The sequence below is a fragment of the Gekko japonicus genome, unplaced genomic scaffold (genome assembly GCF_001447785.1).
Source record: "Gekko japonicus isolate JY-2015 unplaced genomic scaffold, Gekko_japonicus_V1.1 scaffold123, whole genome shotgun sequence".
NCBI lineage: Eukaryota > Metazoa > Chordata > Lepidosauria > Squamata > Gekkonidae > Gekko > Gekko japonicus.
This window is the reverse complement of record NW_015169176.1, coordinates 801674-826469: the sequence shown is the minus strand read 5'-3', so window position 1 is coordinate 826469 and position 24796 is coordinate 801674. Positions and strand designations below refer to the sequence as shown.

Sequence of the window (24796 nt, the reverse complement as noted above, 5' to 3'; positions counted from 1 at the left end):
GGGCCAGTCACGTGCTCTCAGCCTAACCTTCCTCGCAGGGTCGTCGTGAGGACAAAATGGAGAAGAGGAGAACGATATCAGCCCCTTTGGGTCCCCGTGGTGGAGAAATGTAAGGTATAAATGAAGTAAGTAAATACATTTCGGCACCGGTCTGCCCACCCGTGTTCCCTCTAAGCGGAGTTAGTGTGAGCTAGCCCACAGCTTTTTTAGCCTCCGGCTCACACATTTTTGTCTTAGCTCAGGAAGGATGGCTCCAGAGCAAACTAATTTATGCGGAAGCCATATCACTCGCTCACAACTTTAATGCCAGTCGCTCACGAAGTAGAATTTTTGCTCACACGGCCCCACAACTCTGAGGGAGCATCGGTGCCAACCTGCAGATGAGGCACATTCTGTTCCCACCTATAGGGTGCAGAAGCATTTCACACTGTAGCTAGAACTTGCAGATAATGCAGAGGGATCCTCAGCACCTGTGAAGAGGAGCATCTGGCTTAGATCTCAACACAGCTGCCATTCGGGTTCCAATCCAGGTCTCCCAGGTCCTAGTCTGACACTAACCACTATACTACATTAGAACATAAGAAGAGCCCTGCTGGATTGGAGCAGTGGTCCACCTAGTCCAGCTTCCTGTGTCACACAGGAGCTAGCCAGTTCCTCTGGAGGGCCAAAAACAGGGCATAGAGGCCGAGGCCTTCCTAAGAACATAAGAAGAGCCCTGCTGGATCAGACCAGTGCTCCATCTAGTCCAGCATCCTGTCTCACACAGTGGCCAACCAGTTCCTCTGGAGGGCCAACAACAGGGCATAGAGGCCGAGGCCTTCAATGAACTTAAGAAGAGCCTTGCTGGATCAGACCAGTGCTCCATCTAGTCCAGCATCCTGTCTCACACAGTGGTCAATAAGTTCCTCTGGAGGGCCAACAACAAGGCATAGAGACCAAGGCCTTCAAGGAACGTAAAAAGAGCCCTGCTGGATAAGACCAGTGGTCCATCTAGTCCAGCATCCTGTTTCACTCAGCGACTAACCAGTTCCTGTTGTTGTTTCTTTAATTTCTCCTGAGCAGTGGTGAGCGAAAGGGCTACCAGCGGGAGACTTCCCACCATAGCAGGAGGCCTGGCAGCCCTTGTGAAAACCATTTGTCTGGAGGTGCTCATGTGGGGCAAAGCATCATAAAGTACACTTTGGGATGCTGGATGTAAGACTTTCTCCTACCTTGCAGGGTGCCCTCTAATGTCCATCCAGACTCTCGATCCACACAGAGATGCTGATTTCTGCATGTGAATTGTCTAGGCTTCAATTGTGCCTTGGCTCATGAGTTTTCAGTGCCAGGGTAGAAAAGTACTTCTGAGGATATGGAGAATGCATGTTCCTTCCTGCTGAATTATTGGGCTTTTTCGATACATACCCACGGCTTCCACATATATACTTAATGACACAGGGCAGCAAGGCAAATACCATCACTGACATACTAACTTAAACTACAGTACTTCTCTTTTTAGAAGTTAAGTCTGCCCCTACCACGGTTGTTAGTGTGAAGTGCACAGAGAACCTATTCCTTTTCTGCAAAAAAAATCCCACGCCTGATATTCCTCTGCTCAGGGGTGTCAAACATATGGCCCACGGGCCAGAACTGGCCTGTCCAAGGCTCTTATATGGCCCATGAGAAACTGGTTATTACTTTTATTGCCAGATGACAGAGGCTGTGCATTATGTCCCTGTATACTGTCCTAGTGCTTACGTGTAACAGGCGGTGGAAGTGGGAGGGTGGGCATCAGGGAGAGACTATAAGGAAATACTGTAAGAGTGTTCACATTTTAAGCATGTCTGTATTTTGAGTAAAAAACAAATAATCCTTAATTGGGTTCATCTGTGTCCTTTTAAAAGTTTATACCTCCAGTACTTGGCATTACATTTTATGGCACATATGGCCCAGCCCGACAAAGTGACATTTATGCCAGATCCGGCCCTCATAACAAACAAGTTCGACACCTCTGTAAGAGCTTCTCAAATGTAATTCTTCTCCCACAATTCTCCAGACCCCAACAAGCAAGTTCTCCATACTTAACCCACCCTTGAGGAGGATACTGTGCCAGGACTCTGTCAAGAATCAGTCTTTACTACCCAGGCTGAAGTCAGAGACAGTTCACAAATGCCACTCAGAAGCACTTTGCAGCCCCCCCCCCCCAAATGTTACCATGCTCATCTGAAAAACAGAAAGCCAGTTTTAAATGTGCTTCTCTCAGGTTTGGCGAATCTATCAGCTGTCATGCCAGAAAACCTGATTTACAGAGACGTTTCAACCTTCCTGCACTTTACGATGCGTGTGTGTGTGATTTTTGGTCTTTCTGTTCCCTCCATGCGCACAAAAAGAATCCATTTGAGTTTTTTCTTCTTCCTTTTTTAAAAAACACCCACTTCTCTCTGATGAATGCACTGTTCCTGGCACGGCTTCCACAAATGCATTACAATATAAGGTATGACATAGCCGTCCACATATCATCTCTTTCACTGAAAAATCTGAGTAATGTTTTTGGGAGCCATCCATTGAGGAGTTCTGCTGTGCAAGCACCACCGAAATAGATGCAGGTGTCAGGGCCCGTAATGGATATTGTTAGCGACCGTTATTCATGACACAGCTCCCTGCGTCAAGCCGGCACTGTCTTGTGAATGTATAGTTGAAAACTCCTCTGGAGTCTGCACACTCCTCCCTTCTCGGCTGGCTTGCTCATCGAGCAGATTTTTTTTAAAAGTCTACGGGGTGGGGACAGATGGGAGCGGCAGGTTGGGCTGCCAAGTCTGGGTTGGGGAAACCCCTGGAGACTTGGGGATGGAGCCTGGGGAGGGGGAGGGACTGGGGAGGGGAGGGACCTCAGTGGGGTATAATGCCATGGAGAGGAGGAGGAGAAGTGGAAGAGGAGGAGGAGGAGGAGGAGAGGAGGAAGAAGAGAAGAAGTGGAAGGGGAGGAGGAGGAGGAGGAGAAGGAGGGGAAGAAGAAAAACAACAGGAAGAGGCAGAGGAGGAGGAAGAGAAGAAGAAGGAGAAGGGGGAGAAGGAGAGGATGAGAAGATGATGATGAAGAAGAAGTGGAAGAAGAAGAGGAAGAAGAAGAGGAGGAGGAGGAGAATAAAAACAAGAGGAGGAGACAGAGGAGGAGGAGGAAGAGGAGGAGGAGAAGGGGAAGAAGGAGAGGAAGAGGAGGAGAAGATGATGATGATGAAGAAGAGGAAGAAGAAGAGGAGGAGGAGGAGAATAAAAACAAGAGGAGGAGACAGAGGAGGAGGAGGAAGAGGAGGAGGAGAAGGGGAAGAAGGAGAGGAAGAGGAGGAGAAGATGATGATGATGAAGAAGAGGAAGAAGAAGAGGAGGAGGAGGAGAATAAAAACAAGAGGAGGAGACAGAGGAGGAGGAGGAAGAGGAGGAGGAGAAGGGGAAGAAGGAGAGGAAGAGGAGGAGAAGATGAAGATGAAGAAGAAGAGGAGGAGGAGGAGGAAGAGGAAGAAGAAGAAGAGTTGGTTTGATACCCTGTCCTTCAGTACCCAAATGAACAATCCCCTTCCCTTCCTCTCTCCACAACAGACACCCTGTGAGGTAGACGGGGCTGAGAGAGCTCTGAGAAAACAGCGACTGGCCCAGGGTCACCCAGCAGGCTTCATAGGGAGGAGAAATGGGGAACCAAACCCAGTTCCCCAGATCAGAGTCCTGCCGCTCTTAACCACTACGCCAAACTGACTCTCAAAGCAGCCATTTCCCCCAGGCGAACTAACCCCTGTCAGCTGGAGAGCAGCTGCAACTCCAGATCTCTAGGGCCCACTGGAGGTGAGCAGGACTAGCATTCTGGATCAAGGGTGCTTCTTAGGGATGTGCATTCGGTTCATCCGAACCGAATGCACCCCCGAAAATGGCCCATTTGGACCCCATTCAGGTTGCTGCAGGCCGATTCAGATTCTCTGATCTGATTTGGCCCATTATATCCTAGGGGCCATTGAAGTCAATGGCAAAAACATAGGGTATATTCTGGGGGCTGGAGGGGAGGAAGTTTGAGGGAGAGGCTCCAAACTCACAGGGTAGCTGCTGGAGCCTCTCCCCAAGATACCAACCAAGTTTGAAGAACATTGGACCAGGGGGTCCAATTCTACGGGCCCTCAAACAGGTTGCCCCTATCCCCTCCATAGTTCTCTATGGTGGGGAAAAAGTAACTTTTTTTCCTACCATAGAGAACAATGGAGAGGATGGGGTAGCCCCCTCCCCTCCAGCCCCCAGAATATACCCTATGTTTTCACCATTGACTTCAATAGCCCATAGGATAATAATGGGGCTGAAACTGACGTTGGCTGGCTGAAAGACTCCTGAATGCTATACTGCCGAAATTGACATGCAGGAGTCCTTATGCGATTCTGCCTGATTCCGCCGAATCCGAATCAGGCCGAATTTATTTATTTTTTGCACACCCCTCTTCTGGGACACAGCTCAGCACCCGCATTTATTACAGGTAAACAAAATATCACGCAACAGCTGCTGGACAGGGTGCCTATTGGAGCATCGCAGCAAATGCAGCAGTGGCCCATGTGGACTGAGGCACGGGGAACAGATAATCGGTACATAAGTAATCTAAAGCAAATTGCTTCTTTACAAAACACACACAGACATAGATGCTTAAGAAGAAGAGAGGGAGTGGGGGGGAGAACAATTAATTATAAGAAATGTCAGGGGAGAGGAAATGGAATGAAAAATTGAGTCTGAGTTATAAAAAAATAAGTAATTTTTTGTCTACTTTGCAGGAGGCTTATTATATTAATTAAACATTATTACGGCGGATGAGTCGGGGAGGGTGACGGAGTCTGAGGCCGGCGGTAAGTGTTCTCTCCTGTAGCCCAAGGCTCCAGCCATCCTCCGATATTAATCTTCTAAAGCACTCTAAATGCTGAAGAGATAAACACTTGAAATATGAAAATGTTTCTCCCCTACCCCGGGCTCCCTCGTAGACTCCATGACCCTGCGTCAACTCGAGATATAAACGAGAGGCCAAGACAGGCTTGTGTTTCCTTCCTTCCGTACTGGGCTTACTTTGTATGCTGTTCGGTTGCGCTGGGCCTCGCTGTGTGTGGAAGTGAGTTAAGAAGTAGAGGAAGAAGAAGAAGAGAGTGGATTTATACCCTGCCCTTCACTCGGAGTCTCAGAGCGGCTTACAAACTCCTTTCCCTTCCCCTCCCCACAACAGACACCCTGTGAGGTAGGTGGGGCGGAGAGAGCTCTTTCCAGAACTGCCCTTTCAAGGATGGCTGTTGTCAGAACTATGGCTTGTCCAAGGTCATCCAGCAGCTGCAAGTGGAGGAGTGGGGAATCAAACCTGGTTCTCCCAGATGAGAGTCCACACACTTAACCACTACACCAAACTGGCCTGTTCTCAAGTGATGCTGTGTAGCCCATGGAAATAATTCCCAGCGGCAAACACATGAAAACGCACACAGGTACGGGCCCATGTTACACCCATCCATGCAACATTCTCTTTGACCATCCTGCAGTGGCAACTGTCCAGAATCCATCTGTCCTCTAGTTTCATCTATCCACTTATCAGATTAGATTCAAGTCCAGTAGCACCTTAGAGACCAACAAGATTTTTGAGGTATACACTTTCGAGAGTCAAAGTCATTAAGAGTTTTGACCAGTGTTCCCTCACAACCAATGCTCCCTCTAAGCTGTGGAGTCCAGTGAGCAAAAATTATACTTTGAGCTACTGGCATTAAAGTTGTGAGCGAGCGATTTGGCTACTGTGTAAATCAGTTTGCTCTGGAGCCATCCCTTCCTGAGCGAAGGCAAAAATGTGTGAGCCGGAGGCTAAAAAACTGTGAGCTAGCTCACACTAACTCAGCTTAGAGGGAACACTACTCACAACTTTAATGCCAGTAGCTCACAAAGTAGAATTTTTGCTCACAAGACTCCACAGCTTAGAGGGAGCATTGGTTTTGACTCCTGAAAGCTTATACCCCCTAAATTTTGTTGGTCTCCAAGGTGCTATAGGATTCGAATCTAGCTGTCCTTATGCAGACCAACATGGCTACCTGTCGTGGGCCAGCTTGACCAGCTTGAGTCCAGTGTGGCTGAAGACTCCTCAGGAGTCGAGGAGCCACATGTAGCCAGCTCTGAACCAGCTAAAGTTAGTGAATTAGAGATACAGGAGCCTCAAGATTCATTGCTGGCAACTGACCTCGACCCACCCACGGATAGCTCTGAAGTAGCCGAGGAAGCACAGCTGCAGGGAAGTAGCCCACCAGGCTCCCCCTCATTAACAGCGAAGGGAAAAGCTCCAGCAAGAGCTAAGGACATGCAGACAGGGTGCTCACCTCTTGGCTTGGAGCCAGCCACTTAATGATAGCAGTTCTGAGTAAGTGCAGGAGCACCTCCAAAAAGATGGCTGTAAATCATGATTATTAAGGATTATAAATCAGCCCTGGAGAACTGTGACTTGTGTAAACAAACTGTCACAGCCCTGTGAACTTCTCAAGCACGACTCTGGACTCAGCCTGCCTCCTGTGACTTTTGGACTGACCCTTGATTCTGCTTTTTGGACCTGCCTGAATCTTGTTGTTCAACAACCTCGGACTGCCTTGACTCTGCTTTCCTAAACAACCCACGAACTCTGACTGCTGCTTAATCAGTATTTGATCTCTAGACTGGACTCTTGACTGTGATCTAGCTCTGTTGCCTTGCTCGGTGGCCTAGCTCTGTTGCCTTACTCTGCCTGTATTCCAGGACACTCTCCTCTGAAATTATTTGCACGACTGATCTGTTGGTATGACACATTTTGATAGGTAATGAGGTGCTCCCAGGAAACATTGGAGATCGTTGCAGAAGCATGTGTGCACAGGGGGACTTTTGGGGGGCTCCGGCTCAACACATCAGATCCCCCCTCCAAAGCACACAGCACCAGATCCTGCCCCCACAGGGAGGCTGATTCATTCAGAAGCACTGGGGATTTAAAGAACCAAACTCTCTTTTTGGTGCTTAAAGTTCTGTCTAGTCATGGCTGATTTATGGCAACCCCACAGGGTTTTCAAGGAAAGAGATGAAGCAGAGGTGGTCGGTCATTGCCTTCCTCTGCAGACTCTTCCTTGGAGGTCTCCTTTCCAAGCACCGACCACGCTTAGCTTCTGAGATATGATGAGATTGGGCTATAACACAACGCCTTCCCTCCTAACCAATCTCCCCATCCCTCATCTAAAGGAACATTCAGAGAGCTAATGGTGTTGCTGTAAACCGACGGTTTCCAATCTGTTTCAGGAAACTAGGGCTTTTTTGGTAACTTATCAGTGGTTACATAGCTAATAAGAAAAGCAGTGATGGTGGACAGGATTCCTTGGAAGACAGGATTCCCAATGCTACTTATCATTCCCTATAACATGTAGCTGCAGGGAAAAGATGTGTGTTTTGAGGCATATTCTCTGTACACATCAAGAGTTTAGAAAAGAGAAGACCAAAGGGGGACATGACAGAGGTTTATAAAATGATGCATGGGGTAGAGAAAGTTGGCAAAGAGATACTTTTCTCTCTCTCCTACAATACTAGGATTTGACAGCATCCAATGAAGCTGATGAGCAGTAGGTTCAGGACAGACAAAAGGAAAGTCTACTTTATACAGAGAGTGATTAAAATGTGCAGTTTGCTGCCAGAGGATGTACTGATGGCCACAGGAATAAACACCTTTAAAAGGGGAGTAGACAGATTCATAGAGGATAAGTCTATCAATGGCTACTAGCCATGGTGACCGAGGGGAACCTCCATGTCCAGAGGCAGCCAACCCAGAACCAGGAGGCAACATCAGGGGAAGGCCTCGGCCTCCGTGCCCTGTTGTTGGCCCTCCAAAGGAACTGGTTGGCCACTGTGTGAGAGAGGATGCTGGACTAGATGGACTATTGGTCTGATCCAGCAGGGCTCTTATGTCCTCCGAAAGCTGAAATTTGGCAGAAAAACAAAAACTCCAAATGCAACTATAAACAAAGACAGATGCCTAACCATCTAAAAAGACAAATTAATAAGCAGTCTATTTATATTTCATGCCCTTCTTTGTTCAGCCTAGCAGGGGTACGCTGTCTTCCCCTTCAACCACCTCATAAGCTCAGTCAACCTAGTTATTAATGGCAATGAGCAGACAGCAGGGAGAAAAGACAGAGTAGCTTCCAAAACACAGGCCTATTAGTCAAGAAAGCTGAAGGGGAATCAATTGGAATTATCAAAATGTTCACATTCGTCACATTCAGATGTTACAGTGATCAGTGCTAGTGTGCTCAGGTAACCTCGGGGATAAAACGAAGCAGTGTAAAAGATTCCACTCAAACAGCAGTCCCACTTCAAGTAATCCATGGATTTGCGGCGTGAAATCTTAATGCATATTCATGGGAAATGAGTAAGTACAGACAAATGTTTCTCGGAAATCAGCAAACCTCGCTTGCCCAGTCCCATCTCAGAGTGTTCGTTTTGAGATTCGTTGCAAGAGAAGCAGAGCTTCCATTTAAGCAAATCTTACATGAATGTACGAGAAGCGGCCTTCCACAAAGTCAGACTATTGGTCCATGTGACTAAGTATCATCTACTCTGATTGGCGGATTCTCTCTAGGGTCTTTCCCAATATCTGTTTCAGGGCTCTTTTTGTAGAAAAAGCCCAGCAGGAACTCTTTAGCATAATAGGCCACACCCAACAGCAGACACTCATTAGCATATTAGGCCCTGACAGCACAGCTCATTAGCACATTAGGCCACACCCCCATGTTACCAGAAGTGTGCTCATCCAGCCACACCCACCTTTTCCTTCTTATTCTGTTTACCTTGTTGTTGTCGTCAAAACCTAGGGCTTTTTTTGTAGCAGGAACTACTTTGCATGTTAGGCCACACACCCCTAATGTAGCCAATCCTAATGAGTTTCTGCTGTTGGGTGTGGCCTATTATGCTAATGAGTTTCTGCTGGGTGTGGCCAACTTGGGAGCCAGCCGGAACTCCGTTCCTGTGTGTTCCTGCCCCAAAATAGCCCTGCCTGTTATCTGAAATCCTTAACTGGAGATGTCGGGGATTGATTCAGGGATACAAGCCATGAGGTCTACCGCTCCCTTAATTCACATCTTGCATGGGACTTCCTTTATGCAGTCCTAAGGACCCTGACGCTCTTGTCCCAAGGCAACAATCCTCTAATCTCCACAGAAACATTAAAAGGATCAAAGGCAAAAAACAGGCATCTTCTTACACGGGCCCGTGTGACTTCTAGCCCCACAGACCGAAGCTGAAAAAGCACACCAGAAAATCTGACCGTCTACCCAAGCCACGTTCACATGTGTGAGAGTGGGGATGAAAGCATACAAGCCGTGAGGTCTACCGCTCCCTTAATTCACATCTTGTACTTCCTTTATGCAGTCCTAGGGGCCCTGACGCTCTTGTCCCAAGGCAACAATCCTCTAATCTCCACAGAAACATTAAAAGGATTGAAGGCAAAAAATAGGCATCTTCTTACACAGGCCCGAGTGACTTCTAGCCCCACTGACCGAAGCTGAAAAAGCACACCAGAAAAGCTGACTGTCTACCCAAGCCACGTTCACACGTGTGAGAGTGGGGATGAAAGCGGAAAACAAAAACACATCATACATAAAGTAATATCGGCTGAAATTCAAATGAGGATCAAACCTGTCTAAGTCCTGGGCAAACTAAGTGTCAAGTTTTCTGGCTGGCTGTCTCCAAACCTACTGAAACTCCCAGAAAACAATCATGCAGAACCATCCCCTTAGGACGGACCATTCAGTTCACCCTTGTGGGGAAGAAACTGCATATATGAAGGTTATCTCACAACAAAAGCTCCAAGTATGTGGGGACATGAGATAGAAAAGTCCTGTCCAGTGTTCCCTCTAAGCTGAGTTACTGTGAGCCTCCGGCTCACACATTTTTGTCTCAGCTCAGGAAGGGTGGCTCCAGAGCAAACTAATTTATGCAGCAGCCAAATCGCTCGCTCGCAACTTTAATGCCAGTAGCTCACAGAATATAATTTTTGCTCACAAGACGCCACAGCTTAGAAGGAAGCCTTGGTCCTGTCCTAATCTCCTCTCTGACTCATGGGTTTTCCATCTACCTTTTAAATTCGGTGAGCATTCAAACACACAATTCCCCAGGATGGCTGTACTGAGTGCTTTTTCTAAATGTGGGATTCTAAACTAACCTCCTCTTCCTATCATTTTTGTTTTTCAAACCTATAATGGAACTCCTCAAGACAGACACCATAATTGTGGCGTTTTCAGTACGGGTTGCATTTCTTAAAGGGTGCTTTAGTGATCTGTCACAGCATTCCAAGTTCATGGTGCTTTCTTGCTCTTACATTGTTCTTTTTGTGGGAAGCGATGTTTTAGAATTTATGCTCCACCTGTTATTAGGTGCCTTGGGAACACAGGCTGAGAGGCAGCCCCCCCCCAAATTTAAACAAACAAACAAGCAGATGTGTTACGTGGAATATATCTGTTCTTTTGTACATGAATCGGCTTACCCGGGAAGGCCCCGATGCCTGGTCCCATGTGGCTAGTCCAGGTGTTTCTCGAATGGAAAGTCCACGTAAATCCTGTAGATGCATCATGCGTCCAACCACAAAGGTCTCCGGGAAGATCAAAGTTGCAGTTGAATCCTATGGGGAGCTGGAAATCTTGTAAGAGGAACAAAATGACATAGAAGAGCATCAAAGAAAGGCTAGCCACAGAGAAATGCTAACGAACGTATCTAACAAATCTTAAACAGTGAAGCAAGCAGGAAGTTTCTCTGGCTGGTGCACACAGCCCCTCGGTCTTTCCGCTCCACAATACTTTTAATAAGTCTCAAGTTTCAGCTGCTTGTGAGGATCTCTAGTTGGAATCATCAAAATGAACATACCCCACATCCTTCCTATCCTAAGCGAACATAAACAAAGACACCAAATGCCGCCAGCCTCTCTAACCAGCACCTTCTCCACAAAGTACATTTTAACTATCCAGAGGTATATGCCACGCTCTTCAGTTGTACTACATCATCCTGTCCTGGTGCCAAGAAGACAGGGGGGAAATTGCAATGTGCCTTAAGATTTCTGGCTATTAAATGAGATATGCAAACACTAGGAGGCTGGAATCATAGAATCATAGAGTTGGATGGGACCTCCTGGGTCATCTAGTCCTACCCCCCTGCACAATGCAGGAAATTCAGAAATACCTCCCCACCACCACCCCAAGTGACCGTTGTTCCACGCCCAGAAGATGACAAAAGAACCTCCAGGATCTCCAGCCAAACCGGCCTGGAGAAAAATTGCTTCCTGACCCCTGATACCGCTGAAGGATATAGAGTTTTCAAGGCAAGAGATATTCAGAGGTGGTTTGCCCTTGCCTGCCTCTGCGAAGCAACTCTGGATTTCGTTGGTGGTCTCCCATCCAAATAGTAACCAGCGCTGACCCTGCTTAGCTTCCGAGATCTGACGAGATCAGTAACGTTACTTACAGTAAAAACTGCCAGCGTGGATGCAATCTAGATATTTGTGCCTCAGAGCTTATTCACACATGCACCGAGTATGTATAAATGTGTGAACAGCCCCCGCTGAAACATGCTATGTTTGATGACAAGCAAGCTCTGATCATGGCATTTGTGGTGCCCGTTTTATATGCGCTGCGCTGAACGATGCAGTCACTGAATAATAAACTTGAATTTATGAACTCGCCCACCCAGCTCTACTGAAAAACATCTACAGCTTAAATCCCAATGATTTCAAAAGAACCGTACACAGATCGCTGTTTTCTGAATTGTGCCTTTAATCTAGCTGAGCTTCATAAGATTCAACTAAGAACCAGAGGGGGGGCATGGAGACGCCCAAGGACTTATTGACAAGTACTGGCCTTGGGGAATCTCAGTTCCTCTTGGATTTCCTTGACAATGATAAGGTTTGCCAGCATCCATAAAGAACTTTGCCTGAAGAGCACAATGTAAACTCCAAATAAAAATATATGCAACTGATTCCTCTGTAATACACAGGAAGGAGGCAGGACGGCTGATTCTCATGTTATTCTTTCTCCCCAGATATGGGATGAATCCTGCAATGTTCCCTCTGAGCTGAGTTAGGGTGAGCTAGCTCACAGTTTTTTAGCCTCTGGCTCACACATTTGTGTCTTAGCTCAGGAAGGATGGCTCCCGAGCAAATTAATTTATGCCGTAGTCAAATCGCGCACTCACAACTTTAATGCCAATGGCTCACAAAGTAGAATTTTTGCTCAAAAGACTCCACAGCTTAAAGGGAGCATTGCTCCCTGGCATGCATACTTGCACAGGCATAAATTACGTAAACATGCAACTGGGTCCTCCATGGACTAAATGGTGGCCTTCATGTTCCAGATGCCAAGTCAGACACAGAGTCACTTGCACTAGACATTTGCTTGTGGATGGGAGCAGAGGACAATGAGGAGCAGGAGGAGGAGTCTCAGAGCGGCTTACGATCGCCTTCCCTTCCTCTCCCCACAACAGGCCCCTTGTGAGGCGGGTGGGACTGAAAGAGTTTCAAGAGAACTGTGACTGGCCCAAGATCACCCAGCTGGCTGCATGTGGAGGAGTGGGGAATCAAACCTGGTTCTCCAGATTAGAGTCTGCCACTCTTAATCACTACACCATTCGATTTCCAAAAAGAAAACAAATTTTAAGATTTGGGCCTCCAAGCTGAGCATGTCAGATTTTTAGAAGAAAGAAGTCAACTTCTTGATTTTTAGGATGAGGGGCCTTTTTGGTCGTGGCACCGTAACTCTGGAACTCTCTCCCCAGGGAGATTCATCCATCCCCTTCTTTGTGGCTGTCCTCCACCAGGAGGGCCTGTCTGTTTCCTCCAGCATTCTCTTAGTGATCACTTCTTCCTACCCTATATTTTAATTATTGTTTTATATTTTGTCAGGGTATTTTAGCTTTGGCTTCAAATTGTTTTTATGGTGAGCTTTTTTGGGGGGTGGAATGGTTTTAAGATGTACTTCAAATTGTTTTTATGGTGAGCTTTTTTTTTGGTAGAATGGTTTTAAGATGTGTTTTTTATCATGCTTATTTTACCTGTTAGCCACTTGGGTAGCCCTGATGAGGGCAGAAAGGTGGGGTATAAATTTGGTGAATAAAACTTCAAAGGAAAGATCAATAGAGAAAGTGGGAGCAAAAAAAAAAAGGTGGACAATTAAAGACTGGGATGCCCACTTATAGCCGAAGCCTGTTCCTAGCTTTTCTGAAAAAGGAGAACATTTAAAGACATCAAGTCTACAAAGATAACAATCACCAGGAACAGGTTAATGACCCCCTATGATAGTCATCAGTCAACCACTTACGTAGAAATGGAAAGAACTTAGCCTGGCTCCAGAAATAATAATAATAATTAAACAATACTGTAATATTAATAGCCATGACTCCATTTATACTATGATTTAATCTAATTTTGCTTCTGAGGAAGGTAATGTTTTAGACTTCCATAAATCTGCTCGTCCAGAGAAATGTACACCATTGTTTGCAAACCCCCAGTAATGAAAATTATAGTTAAATCAAGAGAAAAACAATATGAACTCCTGGCTGCTTTTAAAAACGTTTAAAAGTTCGTGAGTTTTCAGTATACAGATTGAAAACTTCATTTCCCTCTTGAGAGTTCCGGTACCCCCTTTAAAAAAAAAAAAGCCTTGGAATAACCTACATTGACATCGGGGCAAAAGGACATCAAAGCTTTTCATGCAGGTATGCATGTTCACATATGCATATACATGTACATAGGTAGAGCAAATACCTATGTACACATGTGTGCACGTGTGCACATACACGCGTGTCAAAATCTTTGTTTGCCCAGATGTCAATGCAGGTTATCCAATGCATGCAGATGTTCTCAGACTGTATGATTAAAAGAGGCCTATCATCATAACCTACTCAATACAATCTTTGGACGGCTCAGAAGGATATAAGATACGCACGCATCCATCAGGGCATCTGTCCAAACCCCATTCCTCTTAAAAAGAACGGTCTCAACAGTGCAGTAAATCAATGCAGCGTTTTTTGAAGTCACTCACTCCTCAGTGTTAAATAAGATCCGACTCCTGACCAAGCCTCTCTAGAGCTTGGTCTGTCACTAGTAATATCATTCTGCAAGGCTTGGCGAGTGGGGGAAAACACAAGAGTGATCACTTAGCTGCAAACTCATTATTGACAACAATATAACTGGAGTGGTCGAACTGCAGCTCAAGAGCTAAATGCTTATCTCAAGCAGTTCGAGCCTGGCTCTTGGCCAGCGTAAGAAAGAGACAGCTCAAGGCAGGGGAGGTACCCTCGCCCAGCCAATTAAAGAGTGGGGCAGCAAGCAGAGTGGGGCGGCAGACTGCAGAACGACCACGTTCCCCACGGCGAGTTTCTCACCCCAACGAAGTCGTGATGGGCAGTAGATTCAGGAAAGACCAAAGGACATTACTTGGCAACTAATTATCAATGAGATAATCTGCCGGGCCTCCCCTCAGTGGGTCAGATTTGCATTACCATCTAAGGACCCAAACTTGAAATAGATGGCATCTGTGAGGCTTTAACTATGGTTTGTACCAGAGGAATGTTGTTGTATTTTATTGGGGGTTTAACTGTTTTTAATTTTTTTTAATTTAAGATGCTGAACTGCAGGCTGGAAGGTTGGTAGTTCAGCAGTTCGAGACCCGAGTGCCGCATGACGCTCCCGTCTCTGGTCTCAGCTTCTGCCAACCTAGCAGTTCAAAAGCAAGAAATTGCAAGTAGATAAATAGGTACCACTTTGCTGGGAAGGTAACAGCATTCTGTGTGCCTCAGCGTTTAGTAATGCCGGCCACATGACCATGGAAATGTCTTTGGACAGTGCTGGCTCTTTGACTTGGAAACGGAGATGAGCACCGCAACCCTACAGTCGGATTCGACTGGCTTTCGAGCAAGGGAAACCTTTACCTTTAACCTTATATTGTATACTGGCTATTATGTTTGATGGAACCCGCCCTGAGCCTGCTATGAGGGGAGGGCGGGATATAAATCCAACAAAATAGATAAATAAATAAATACATTGTGGGATTCACTGCCAGTAGCCATAGCAATGGCCACTAGCACAGATGACTTTAAAATGAGATTAGGCAGATCTATGGAGGGCAGGTCCATTAGTGGCTGCCACCCATGATGACTATAGGGAACTTGCACATCCGGAGGCAGTAAAGTTCGGAATTATACCACTGCTGGATAGCAACATCAGCTCGGTGCCCTATTGCTTGACTCTCCAGGACAACCGGTTCGACAGCCGTATGAAACAGGATGCTGAACTAGATGGACTCCTCTTACGTTCTACTCACAACACAATGATTGGGGTGGCCCAGATTTTAAGTAATAAATGTTAAGGTGGAATACCAGTGGGCAGAGGACTTGCTGCAGGAATGGACCATGTGCTCTGGCCCCGGGACTGAGCAAAGTCAGGAGGTGAAACCTTGCTCTGTTGGGGACTTTGATGTGGGTTAGGAAAGGACGAGGAGCTTAGAAAGTATGACTTGAGACCCCTACTGGAGCTGTAGAGCAAGCATGAGCTGCATGGGCCCGCGGGAACCACTGGGGAGAATGCGCACGAGTCAAGCCTCGTGGGACTGGCCAACAGGCAAGGAACCCGTGTCTGCCTTGCAGGAGATGGCAAGGAGGAATTTTCAAGGCTCAGGAGAGCTTATCTTCCCTCCTGGCTGCATGGCATGGGGCAAGGCTCTGGGATTACACCTTTATATAAAGGCTGTTTCTGGGGCAGCTGGAGAGGGAGGGACCTGAGGGAGGGATCTGGGGCAGTGAGTTTCCTCTCTGGAAATAACTGCTGCTCCATTCTTCCCTCATTCCTTCAGGTGTGATCGATCTGGCTGAAGGAGTCTTGAAACCCCCACAAGGGACAGGGGTGGCTTCTCGGCTTAAATTCCATTCTTTGCAGGCCTTGCATGACGTCATCTAAACCATATCGGCCTGTAGATATCGCTGTTTAGGCTCTGGGTTCCTATTAGCTGGGTTTGGACAGGTTGTTCGTTTTAATGATGATACGGCTTTTTATTATTTTGCCTCGTTTCCTTAAAAAATAATATCCAGAACCAGGGGTCATTTTGTAGAAAAAGAGGTGCAGGGGCTCATTAGCATAACTCATTAGCATAACTTATTTGCATATGCCACACCCCCTAACATCACCGGAGGTGGGTCAGAAGGCAACACCCACCGCTCAGGCTCCACTGGACTGTTTTGGATTGCTAGCTATGGGGGGAGGGGGAATGTGCAGATCTGTCCTCGCAGAGGAGGGAGAGCTTGTACCTGAATAAAACTTGGTCTTAAAGGTGCCACTGGACTGTTTTGGATTGCTAGCTATGGGGGGAGGGGGGAATGTGCAGATCTGCCCTCACAGAGGAGGGAGAGCTTGTACCTGAAGGTGGGCCAGGGGGGCGGGGGGGCTCTGCAAGTTACCTGGCTGCTTCTTGCTCCTCATGGCCCAACTGAGGGCTGCTGGGAGCAGGGGGCGGGGCTTATAGCATGTGCCCACCCTCTGGGCTCCTTACTGACGGAGCTCCGCTCCTGTGCGCTCCCGCAGGAAATGACTCCTGTCTAGAACGTTATTAAAATGAACAGCTCTAATAGCCCAAATGAGCCTGATCTCATTGGAGCCTGGAAGTTAAGCAGGGTCAGTACACGGATGGGAGGCCAGCAAGGAAGACCAGGCAGTGGCAAGCCACCTCCGCTCCTCTCTTGCCTTGAAAGCCCCATGAGGTTGGAAGTTCATGGGGTCACCATGAGTTGGTTGTGACTCAATGGCGCACTTCACGTTGATCTTACATTAATGAGTTGCCTCAAAAAGGTCTCTGAAAGGGCAGCATATACATTTTCTTAATAATCAAATGGAAAAAATAGATACCTCCGTTGTCCATACAGCTGTCCCCGCATTCCGTGACTTCTTCATCAGTGGGGAACTGTGTGGTGGTCTCCTCACTTTTCAGCGTGGGCTTCAGTGTCTCTGCAGTGGACTTCAGGTCTGCATTTAGAAGAAGGAAAAAATGTGAGAAAACTCATGGGCTTAAGAAAAGAAGTCAGACTGGAGAACGACCCTGTGTAGACAAGAGGGGGAGCCTTGCCTTCCCATGAAACACATTATTGCTGGCTAGGTGCCGTAACAATAAAATTCGCCATGAAACACGTGGTTTAGGTCTCTTGCTTACGCCGATACACTGCAGAATTTGTCCAAACATCAGTCGCAGAGATTGAACATTTAAAGCGCAAACACCAAGTTTTCCATGTTTTGTGTGGCTGCCTCATCCCAAAAGTTATTCACTGGACTGTTAACACAGAACTATTTCTCAAACATCTCCAGCACAGGAAGCATCACATATAGTCTTACATCAAGATGGGAAGCTGTGTTAGTCTGTCGGTAGCAGCAGAAAAGAGAGTCCAGGAGCACCTTAAAGATTAACCAAATTTGTATGAGCTTTTGTGAGTCGTTGCTCACTTCTTCAGATACAGCTAGAATGTGAGTCAGTCTTAAATATTCAGAAAATACTTTATCAGTATTTTTCTGATATTGTTTCAGCCGGATACAGATTTGGGGGTATTGTTTGGCCAAACCCTGAAAATCCTGAAAATATTTGGGATTCTCGGGGCTGCCAGACAGTCGAACTTAAAGTGCATTTAAAGGGATTGCATTCTCTTTAAATGCCTTCTCCAAGCTTTGTGGCTCCATGGACGTACCTTTAAACACCTTCCGGGTGAACTTGCCACTTTGAGGTAGTTAAAGGGACTGTGAGCCCCTTAGATGCCTTCGGAGTTCACTTGCTGCGGAGTCACATGGCTTGGAGAAGGCACTTAAAGGGACTGCAAGCCATTTAAATGACTTCCTCCCTCCATTAAAAGCAGGGGAGTTTGGGGGCACCTTCTTTGGGGCCTATAGAATTGGACCCCTGGGAGAGGGGTTGAGGAGAGGCACCAGCAGCTATGCTGTGAGTTTGGTGTGCCTTTTTTTCAAAAAACAGCCTCTCAGAGCCCCAGATATACCCAGATTGATTCTCCATTAGACCTTATGGGGACCATTGACTAGAAAGGTCCCCATAGGGTATAATGGAGCTGAAAAAATTCAGGTTTCCCAAATATTTCCTAAATCTGGCTATCATACCAGTATTGGGATTCGGGAAGATCAGAAAATATAGATAGTTTTCAGGTTCAATATACCCAAACCCAAAAAATACTGGGGTTTTTTTTGCCCATCCCTATTGGAAAGTAGAGTGATTTCAAATGCCAAATGACATTAGCAGACAAATGACAATAGCAGGCAGTGTTCCCTCAAAGCTGAGTTAGTGTGAGCTAGCTCACAGTTTTTTGGCCTCCAGCTCACACACTTTTGTCTTAGGAAGGATGGCTCCAGAGCAAACTAATTGATGCAGGAGTCAGATTGCTCGCTCACAACTTTAAATGCCAGTAGCTCACAAAGTAGGATTCTTGCTCACAAGATTCCACAGCTTAGAGGGAACACTGATAGCAGGTGTGATTGGATTAGGTATGATATGCAGCGGGGTAGTAGGCGTGGAGAAATCAGCATTGGTAATGAGACAGGAAACCTAGGTCTCGATTCAGTCCTGGTGGATACATTGTCTTGAACCTTGTTATCAGTTGCGATTCAGCAGTCTCTCTTTCTAATCTCCCTTTGAAATTCCTTTGTAAGGTAACTGCTACCTTTAGTTCAGCAACAGAAGGTCCTGGAAGGTTAAAATGCTCCCCCCACTGGTTTTTGAATGAATGCTGTAGTTTCCGATGTCAGACTTAAGTCCATTAATTCTTTGTCAAGCAGACTGGCCTGTTTGTCCAATGTAGAGGTTGGATGTCCCATTGTCTTGAACATAGGCACCATCACTGTAGATGTATCAGGATATATGGGCTCCATCTGAAGACCATACGTTATTAATACCCCCAGCTATGTCTGGGAGGCATTTAAAGGTCCCTATCTATTCTAAGATTCTATGGAGACCCCAATGAATGGAGTGATATTTGGAAATATTTGATCCCATGAGCAGGAAGCATGCCTCGAAAGCAGACCAAGAAAGACAGATAAGAAACAGAACATCTGATGAACGTAAACCACCTCTTGAATGAATTCAGACTCACCGCATCTAAGCCATGAAGCCAAAAAACAAAAGCTTCCTTGTGCGCATGGTGATAAGGTAATGAAAGAAAAGCCATGAAGTTTTCCCACACGCTACAGATGTCAACATGGCTCAAATCACTTGTAAAGCTTGATTTACGGATGTAGAGGAAATAAGGGATTCTTTCATCTTTGGACTCCAGTGGACAACAATATCCTTTACACTTACATTCCTACTGTGGTGGTGGTGGTGTGTGTGTGCTTTTTTTTAGCAAAGAAGTTTACTGAAATCCTAGGAAAATTGAGATCAGAGGCAACACATTCTTTTCCTTCGTAATAAGACTGAAACATGAAAGAAAGAGAGAGGCATAAACACCCCAATTATGCCAATGTATAAGAACAAGTCACTGAACATGGCAAACGATGCACCTACAAAGGGGACCGAAAGAATCCCTAGTGTGTCCTGGCTCCTTGCCAGCAAGCATCTGGTTTCACACTCTGGCTGTATATTTTCTCCCACCCTTACTCCAGGACTCCAGGAACCTACCTAAAAGCAGGTGTCAGAGGCAATTTCAGCCATAAAGGCGTGATGTTAAGATCAACAGTAATTCACAACGCAGGCGACTGCCGCTTTTACATAACGAGAGGAAAAGAGTTAGGCTGGAATGAAACGACTCTGAGGGATCTTATTAAACACCTAACATCTAGAAAGGTCTGCAAGGTGTAATATATGCAGGACTTTTCAGATGCCCTGCTAAAACAAAAGTCCAAGGGTTGTGACGGAAACACGAATATGGAATGGGGGGTGGGGGAACCCGTCCAAGAAAAAAAGCTACGCAAATCAATGGAATTGATGGGATTTTGCATAAACGTGCGCAGTGCTTTATTCTTTTTTTTATTAATTTTTATTTGTTTTATCCATCACTTTTACATTCCATATTATTTAGCATCTTACAATTTTTCCTCCCTTCCTCCCAGTGCTTTATTCTGAGACCAATAACTGAGGTTTTGAAAAACTTGAAAGGGACTGTAGCTCAGTGGACCAAGGTTCTAATTCAGTCTAAGGCAGCTTCACATGTGTGTTCATTTTTCAGCACAACAGAGAGAGATATGGGTGTTAAAGGGCAGGTGGATTTTCTACAGACAAGATTATGGGCTGGTGGAACAGATAAATGTACTGCCCTCCTCAGAAGTGGATGTGTGTGTTTCGTGGAATCACCTTCCCAAGAAACCCACCATGGTGTAGTTGTTAGTGTCAGACTAGTATCGGAGAGACCCAAATACAAACCCCTACTCTAGCATGGGAGCTTGCTGGGCGATCTTCAGCCAGTTACTTGCCTCACCCTAAGTGGTGGTCATGAAAATAAAACGGAGGAGAGGACAATGCTGTTGTAAGCCAGTTTGGGTCCCCACTGGGGAGAAAAGGCGAGTATAAATATCTAAATAAATAAATGACAGAGTTTGCACCGAAGTTAGTAGGTGCTCCTTTGGCACAACATTAATGGAACCTCTGAAAACAAACCCTTCAAACCGTTCCCCTCTGACAACCACATTTGCTGCGCAAATCCTTGTGGGTTAGTTTGATGGAGCCTTTAGCTTCCAGTTTTGCTAACATTTTCAACATAAACATATGGAGCAGATAAACATGTGGAGCAGATGTCCATCAGTGGCTATTAGCCACAAGGTATAGATGGAACACTCTGTCTGGGGCAGTGAGGCTCTGTATTCTTGGTGTTTGGGGGGCAATAGTGGGAGGGCTTCTGGAGTTCTGGCTCCACTGGTGGACCTCCTGAGGGCACCTGAGTTTTGGCCACTGGGTGACACAGAGTGTTGGACTGGATGGGCCATTGGCCTGATCCAACATGGTTTCTCTTATGTTCTTATGTAACTATGTGAGCGTCAGAGTACAATTTTGGCACAATCATATATCACGGGCATGTTTTGCAGACCCTTCATGAGACAGCAGCTACTCTTAACACTGTTGGGACCCCTTTCATTAAGAACTTCAGAGTACCCCATCAGGTTACCCAGCTTTAAAAGACCTATGTCTTCTAGAAAGCCACCAATTAGGATATTATGTTATTCCTCACTTTTATTCAAATTTTTTTGCTGTTAAATTTTATGGTGTTTCTATGGAAAATTCTGTATTTTATGTGCTTCAACCTTTGCAACCTGACTAAAGTGTGATTCATTCATAGAAGGGGTAGGCATTTACGATGACTGGATTGATAAAATAATTCATACCGGTCCACAAGGCAATTAGGCTGGTATATACCACCAGGCTAACATGTGGGACCAGTAAGAACATGTTACAGATGAGCATGGGGTGAAACCTTCACCTGTTTCACCGCACATCCTGTGCAGCGTATGACAAATTGAGTACCTGACCCATTCTGCTCATGTGTTAGCAAAGGGATGTGTGAGTTTGCCCAATTGCCAAAGGAGAAAAACAAACACGGAATCTTTGCTCCTTGACACCGGAGACTTTTGAGAATGCAAATCACCACATCAATGAAGATGTTCTGTCGTCAAGAGTCTCACAAGAATTAAATCCAGTACGTGATACCAGATTCTGCATGAAAAGGACTGGCAATTAATATTTTATTAATTTACACCTACAGGTTATCATAAAAGCCGAAGGAAGTTGTTCTAAACTCCTTCTGTTCTGTCTTCTGCCCGGTACATGTTAAAATAACTTTCAATGTTCTTTCCCCCCCCCCAGTTTCCAGGAGAATGCTCTGCAATGCCTAATCTGTAAGCTCAGTTTCCTTCTATGGCCACAAAACTCGAAAGGCATCTGAGAAAGAAATTACACGAAAAGGATTGTACTAAGTGACTCTTAAAAACAGCCGGTGAAAAAGAAGAAGCTCAGAGCTGAAAGGCAGACAAGCAGAAATGGTTTCCCCTTGCACACAGAGATTTACAGTAGGAGCACACCCGTGCGAGAGATCTTTGAACAGGAAAGCCCCGTACTGTGCCTGTATCCTCTGCTGGGTGTGATTCTGAGACTCTTCAGTGTCTTGTGTGGTCAATAGAGCTGTATAAGTTACATGGCAGGAGAAAGCGAAATTGCCACGGCAGCAAGCATCCTGCTCTAAGCGTGGAAAGAGCGCAAGGGATGGCTTCACTCCTGCCAGGAAGGGTATATACCACAAGAGGCATCTGCAGTCCTGTTTCAGAGCTGCTGAGGAATGGAAACCAGATGTCTGCAAGTTCAAAGGAGGGAAGACCAGTCACGAGCGAATGTTCGTCAATTGAAAAAAAATGCTGGCAGGTCCTTGAAACAAGCCAGCTGTTGACCTACAGCTCCATTTTCTTCCCCCTGCCCACTAGCTATAAACTGTGAATTCGGTCCTGAACCTAGCTTCTAGTAAGGCTGCTCCAGGAATTCCTTCTTGTACAAAAGCGCAAATACACACGTTAGGTCTGATTGTCCATTAAACATCCCAATCAATCAATAAAGGCTAGTCGATCAATAAACAAAGCCAGGCTGTGGCTCGGTTGCACAGAGATACCTAGAACTGTGCTGCGAACCTGTCCCCTCAACAAGAGTTTTGGGGTCTAGAATCCAAATTTATTTATTTATAAATCGGACTTCTAGACCACCCTCCCCTGTACACACAAGGCTCAGGGCGGTGAAGAACAATTTAAGAATACATTCACAAATCAGTAAAATGGTTAAAAACAAAAGCATTCTAAAACAATTTCAGATCATGCTAAAGAATAATTGAATTATACGGTTACCCCCCCCATGGGGGGAGGGGAAGAAAGGAGGAGCCAGGCAGGACAGAGACCGTCCCCCCCATGGGGGGAGGGGAAGAAAGGAGCCAGGCAGGACAGAGACCGATGTTGCCTTCAGCCACAGGCCTGGTGGAACATCTCTGCCTTACAGGCCCTGCGGAACTGCATCAGGTCATTGGCATGAAGGTCATTTGGCAGAGAGTTCCAAAAGGTCAGGGCCAGGGACAAAAAGGCCGTGGCTCTGGTTGAGGACAGCCAGATGTCTTTTGGGCCAGGGATCACCAGTAAGTTCTCTGCAGAGCGTAATGTTCTTTTTTGGGGGGGAGTATACCAGGAGAGGCAGTCCCGTAGATACATGGGTCCCAGACCGTTTAGAGCCTTAAAGATCAATACCAAAACTTTGAACCTGATCCGGTACTCCACCAGGAGCCAGTGCTGCTGGCAGAGCACTGGTTGAATGTGTGCTGTCTGTGGGGTTCATTTGAGGACCCGCGCCACTGCATTCTGGACCAGTTGCAATTTCTGGGTCAGTCTCAAGGGTAGCCCTGCATAGAGCAAGTTACAGTAGTCTAGCCTGCAGGTGACTTTTGCATGGATTACTGTGGCTAGGTTAGGGCGGGACATGCCCCTGAATATGTTCACTGAGAAAATAAACTAGCTCAAAGGAGGAGCTCCTTGCTTCATCTGCCCACATGCCAGGGAAGTGGGGCGACATCTCTCCCTCTTTTTTTTTGCTCTTTGTTCAACCAGAGCTCTTCCATCCAAGACAGTATGCTGATAGAACCCCTATTCTTCCCTCCTCTTTTTTGAAACCTCCCTCCCTAGCTCCATGATAAGCATCCGTGGGCAATCCGCATGTTTTCCTACGGTACCAGTGACGTGTGGCAACTGCCAAAATCCCTCTTCCTCCCTGGACAAGATCCACATTGGATTGGCAAAATACACACACAGAGATCATGTGAGTAGTCTAGACCACACGATTACTTTCCAGTCTGCCATGATGAAGGCATGTTGATAGAATGGGAAGTGCCCACATGGTCCCCCGGGTGGGAAGAGAGATGTTTTGACATTCAAGTCAAGTTTGGGTTTGTGGTGTAGACATTCCCAGTAGGATAAGTAAAAGCACTCAAGTAGACTTCCACTCGGCGGTAGAAATTCCAAAGAGGAAGTCTAATCTACTGAAATTGTGCGCCAGGCAAATTATTGATATGTGTTTCAAGCTTTTAAGTCTCCTGTTATTATTTATTATTTTGTTGTGTTATAATTCGATGATGGATCCTTGCAGTAGGTTATCTTGTACAGGATATTTATTGAAAGGGTAATAACAATCTGGCGAAAGGAAAGGCGTGGATGGTTTTGTTTTGAGCTCCTTGCAGCAGCCCGTTCAAAAAATGCTTTTTACAGATGCGGTTTCTAAATGGAAATTAAGAGGCTTTGCCACAGCCATCTGGAAAGCAGATTGAAAGTTAAGGACATCTTAACAAAATAACAGAGAAAGAACTGCTTTTGGCCCTAACAGTCAACAACCAAAAAAAAAAAATTTTTTTTTTCTGTTGCAATTATATTGTTCTTTGGGCTTTTGTCATTTCAGATAAGCACTAGAAGCTAGAGGGGCTAAATTCAGCTGATAGCTTTCATAGTTGATAGCTGGGCAAAGGCAAAGATGAGCATTTCACATAATAAAATTGTGTGGGAAACATGTAGGATCCTTGGACTGAGAAGTATTGGAACCATATCTCAAGACCTCGCCTATGTGAAACTTGTGCTCTGTAGTCCACAGAAGAACAATAACTCCTCCCTTTAAAATCTGCTTGTCTCTGTAAATCTATGTCATTCTCTCTACCAGTTTTTTAAATTATTCAGTAGGTTCTCTGGGGGCAGAGACTGTCTGGCGTTAGGATGTCACATAGCATCTAGCAGAGATAGGTCCAAACT

General features: G+C 46.0%; 1 protein-coding gene across 2 annotated transcripts in view; it reads right to left on the bottom strand.

Annotated features, from left to right (window-relative positions):
- The window catches only part of NRP2 (neuropilin 2), a 292663-nt gene that overhangs the window by 94385 nt on the left and 173482 nt on the right, over positions 1 to 24796 (bottom strand). For both annotated transcript variants that reach the window (XM_015416007.1, XM_015416008.1), the window contains exons 11-12: positions 16910 to 17026; positions 10514 to 10666 (exon numbers count right to left, since the gene is read on the bottom strand). In XM_015416007.1, coding sequence (XP_015271493.1) covers positions 10514 to 10666; positions 16910 to 17026 — 270 coding nt within the window. The remainder of the gene's footprint in view (positions 1 to 10513; positions 10667 to 16909; positions 17027 to 24796) is intronic.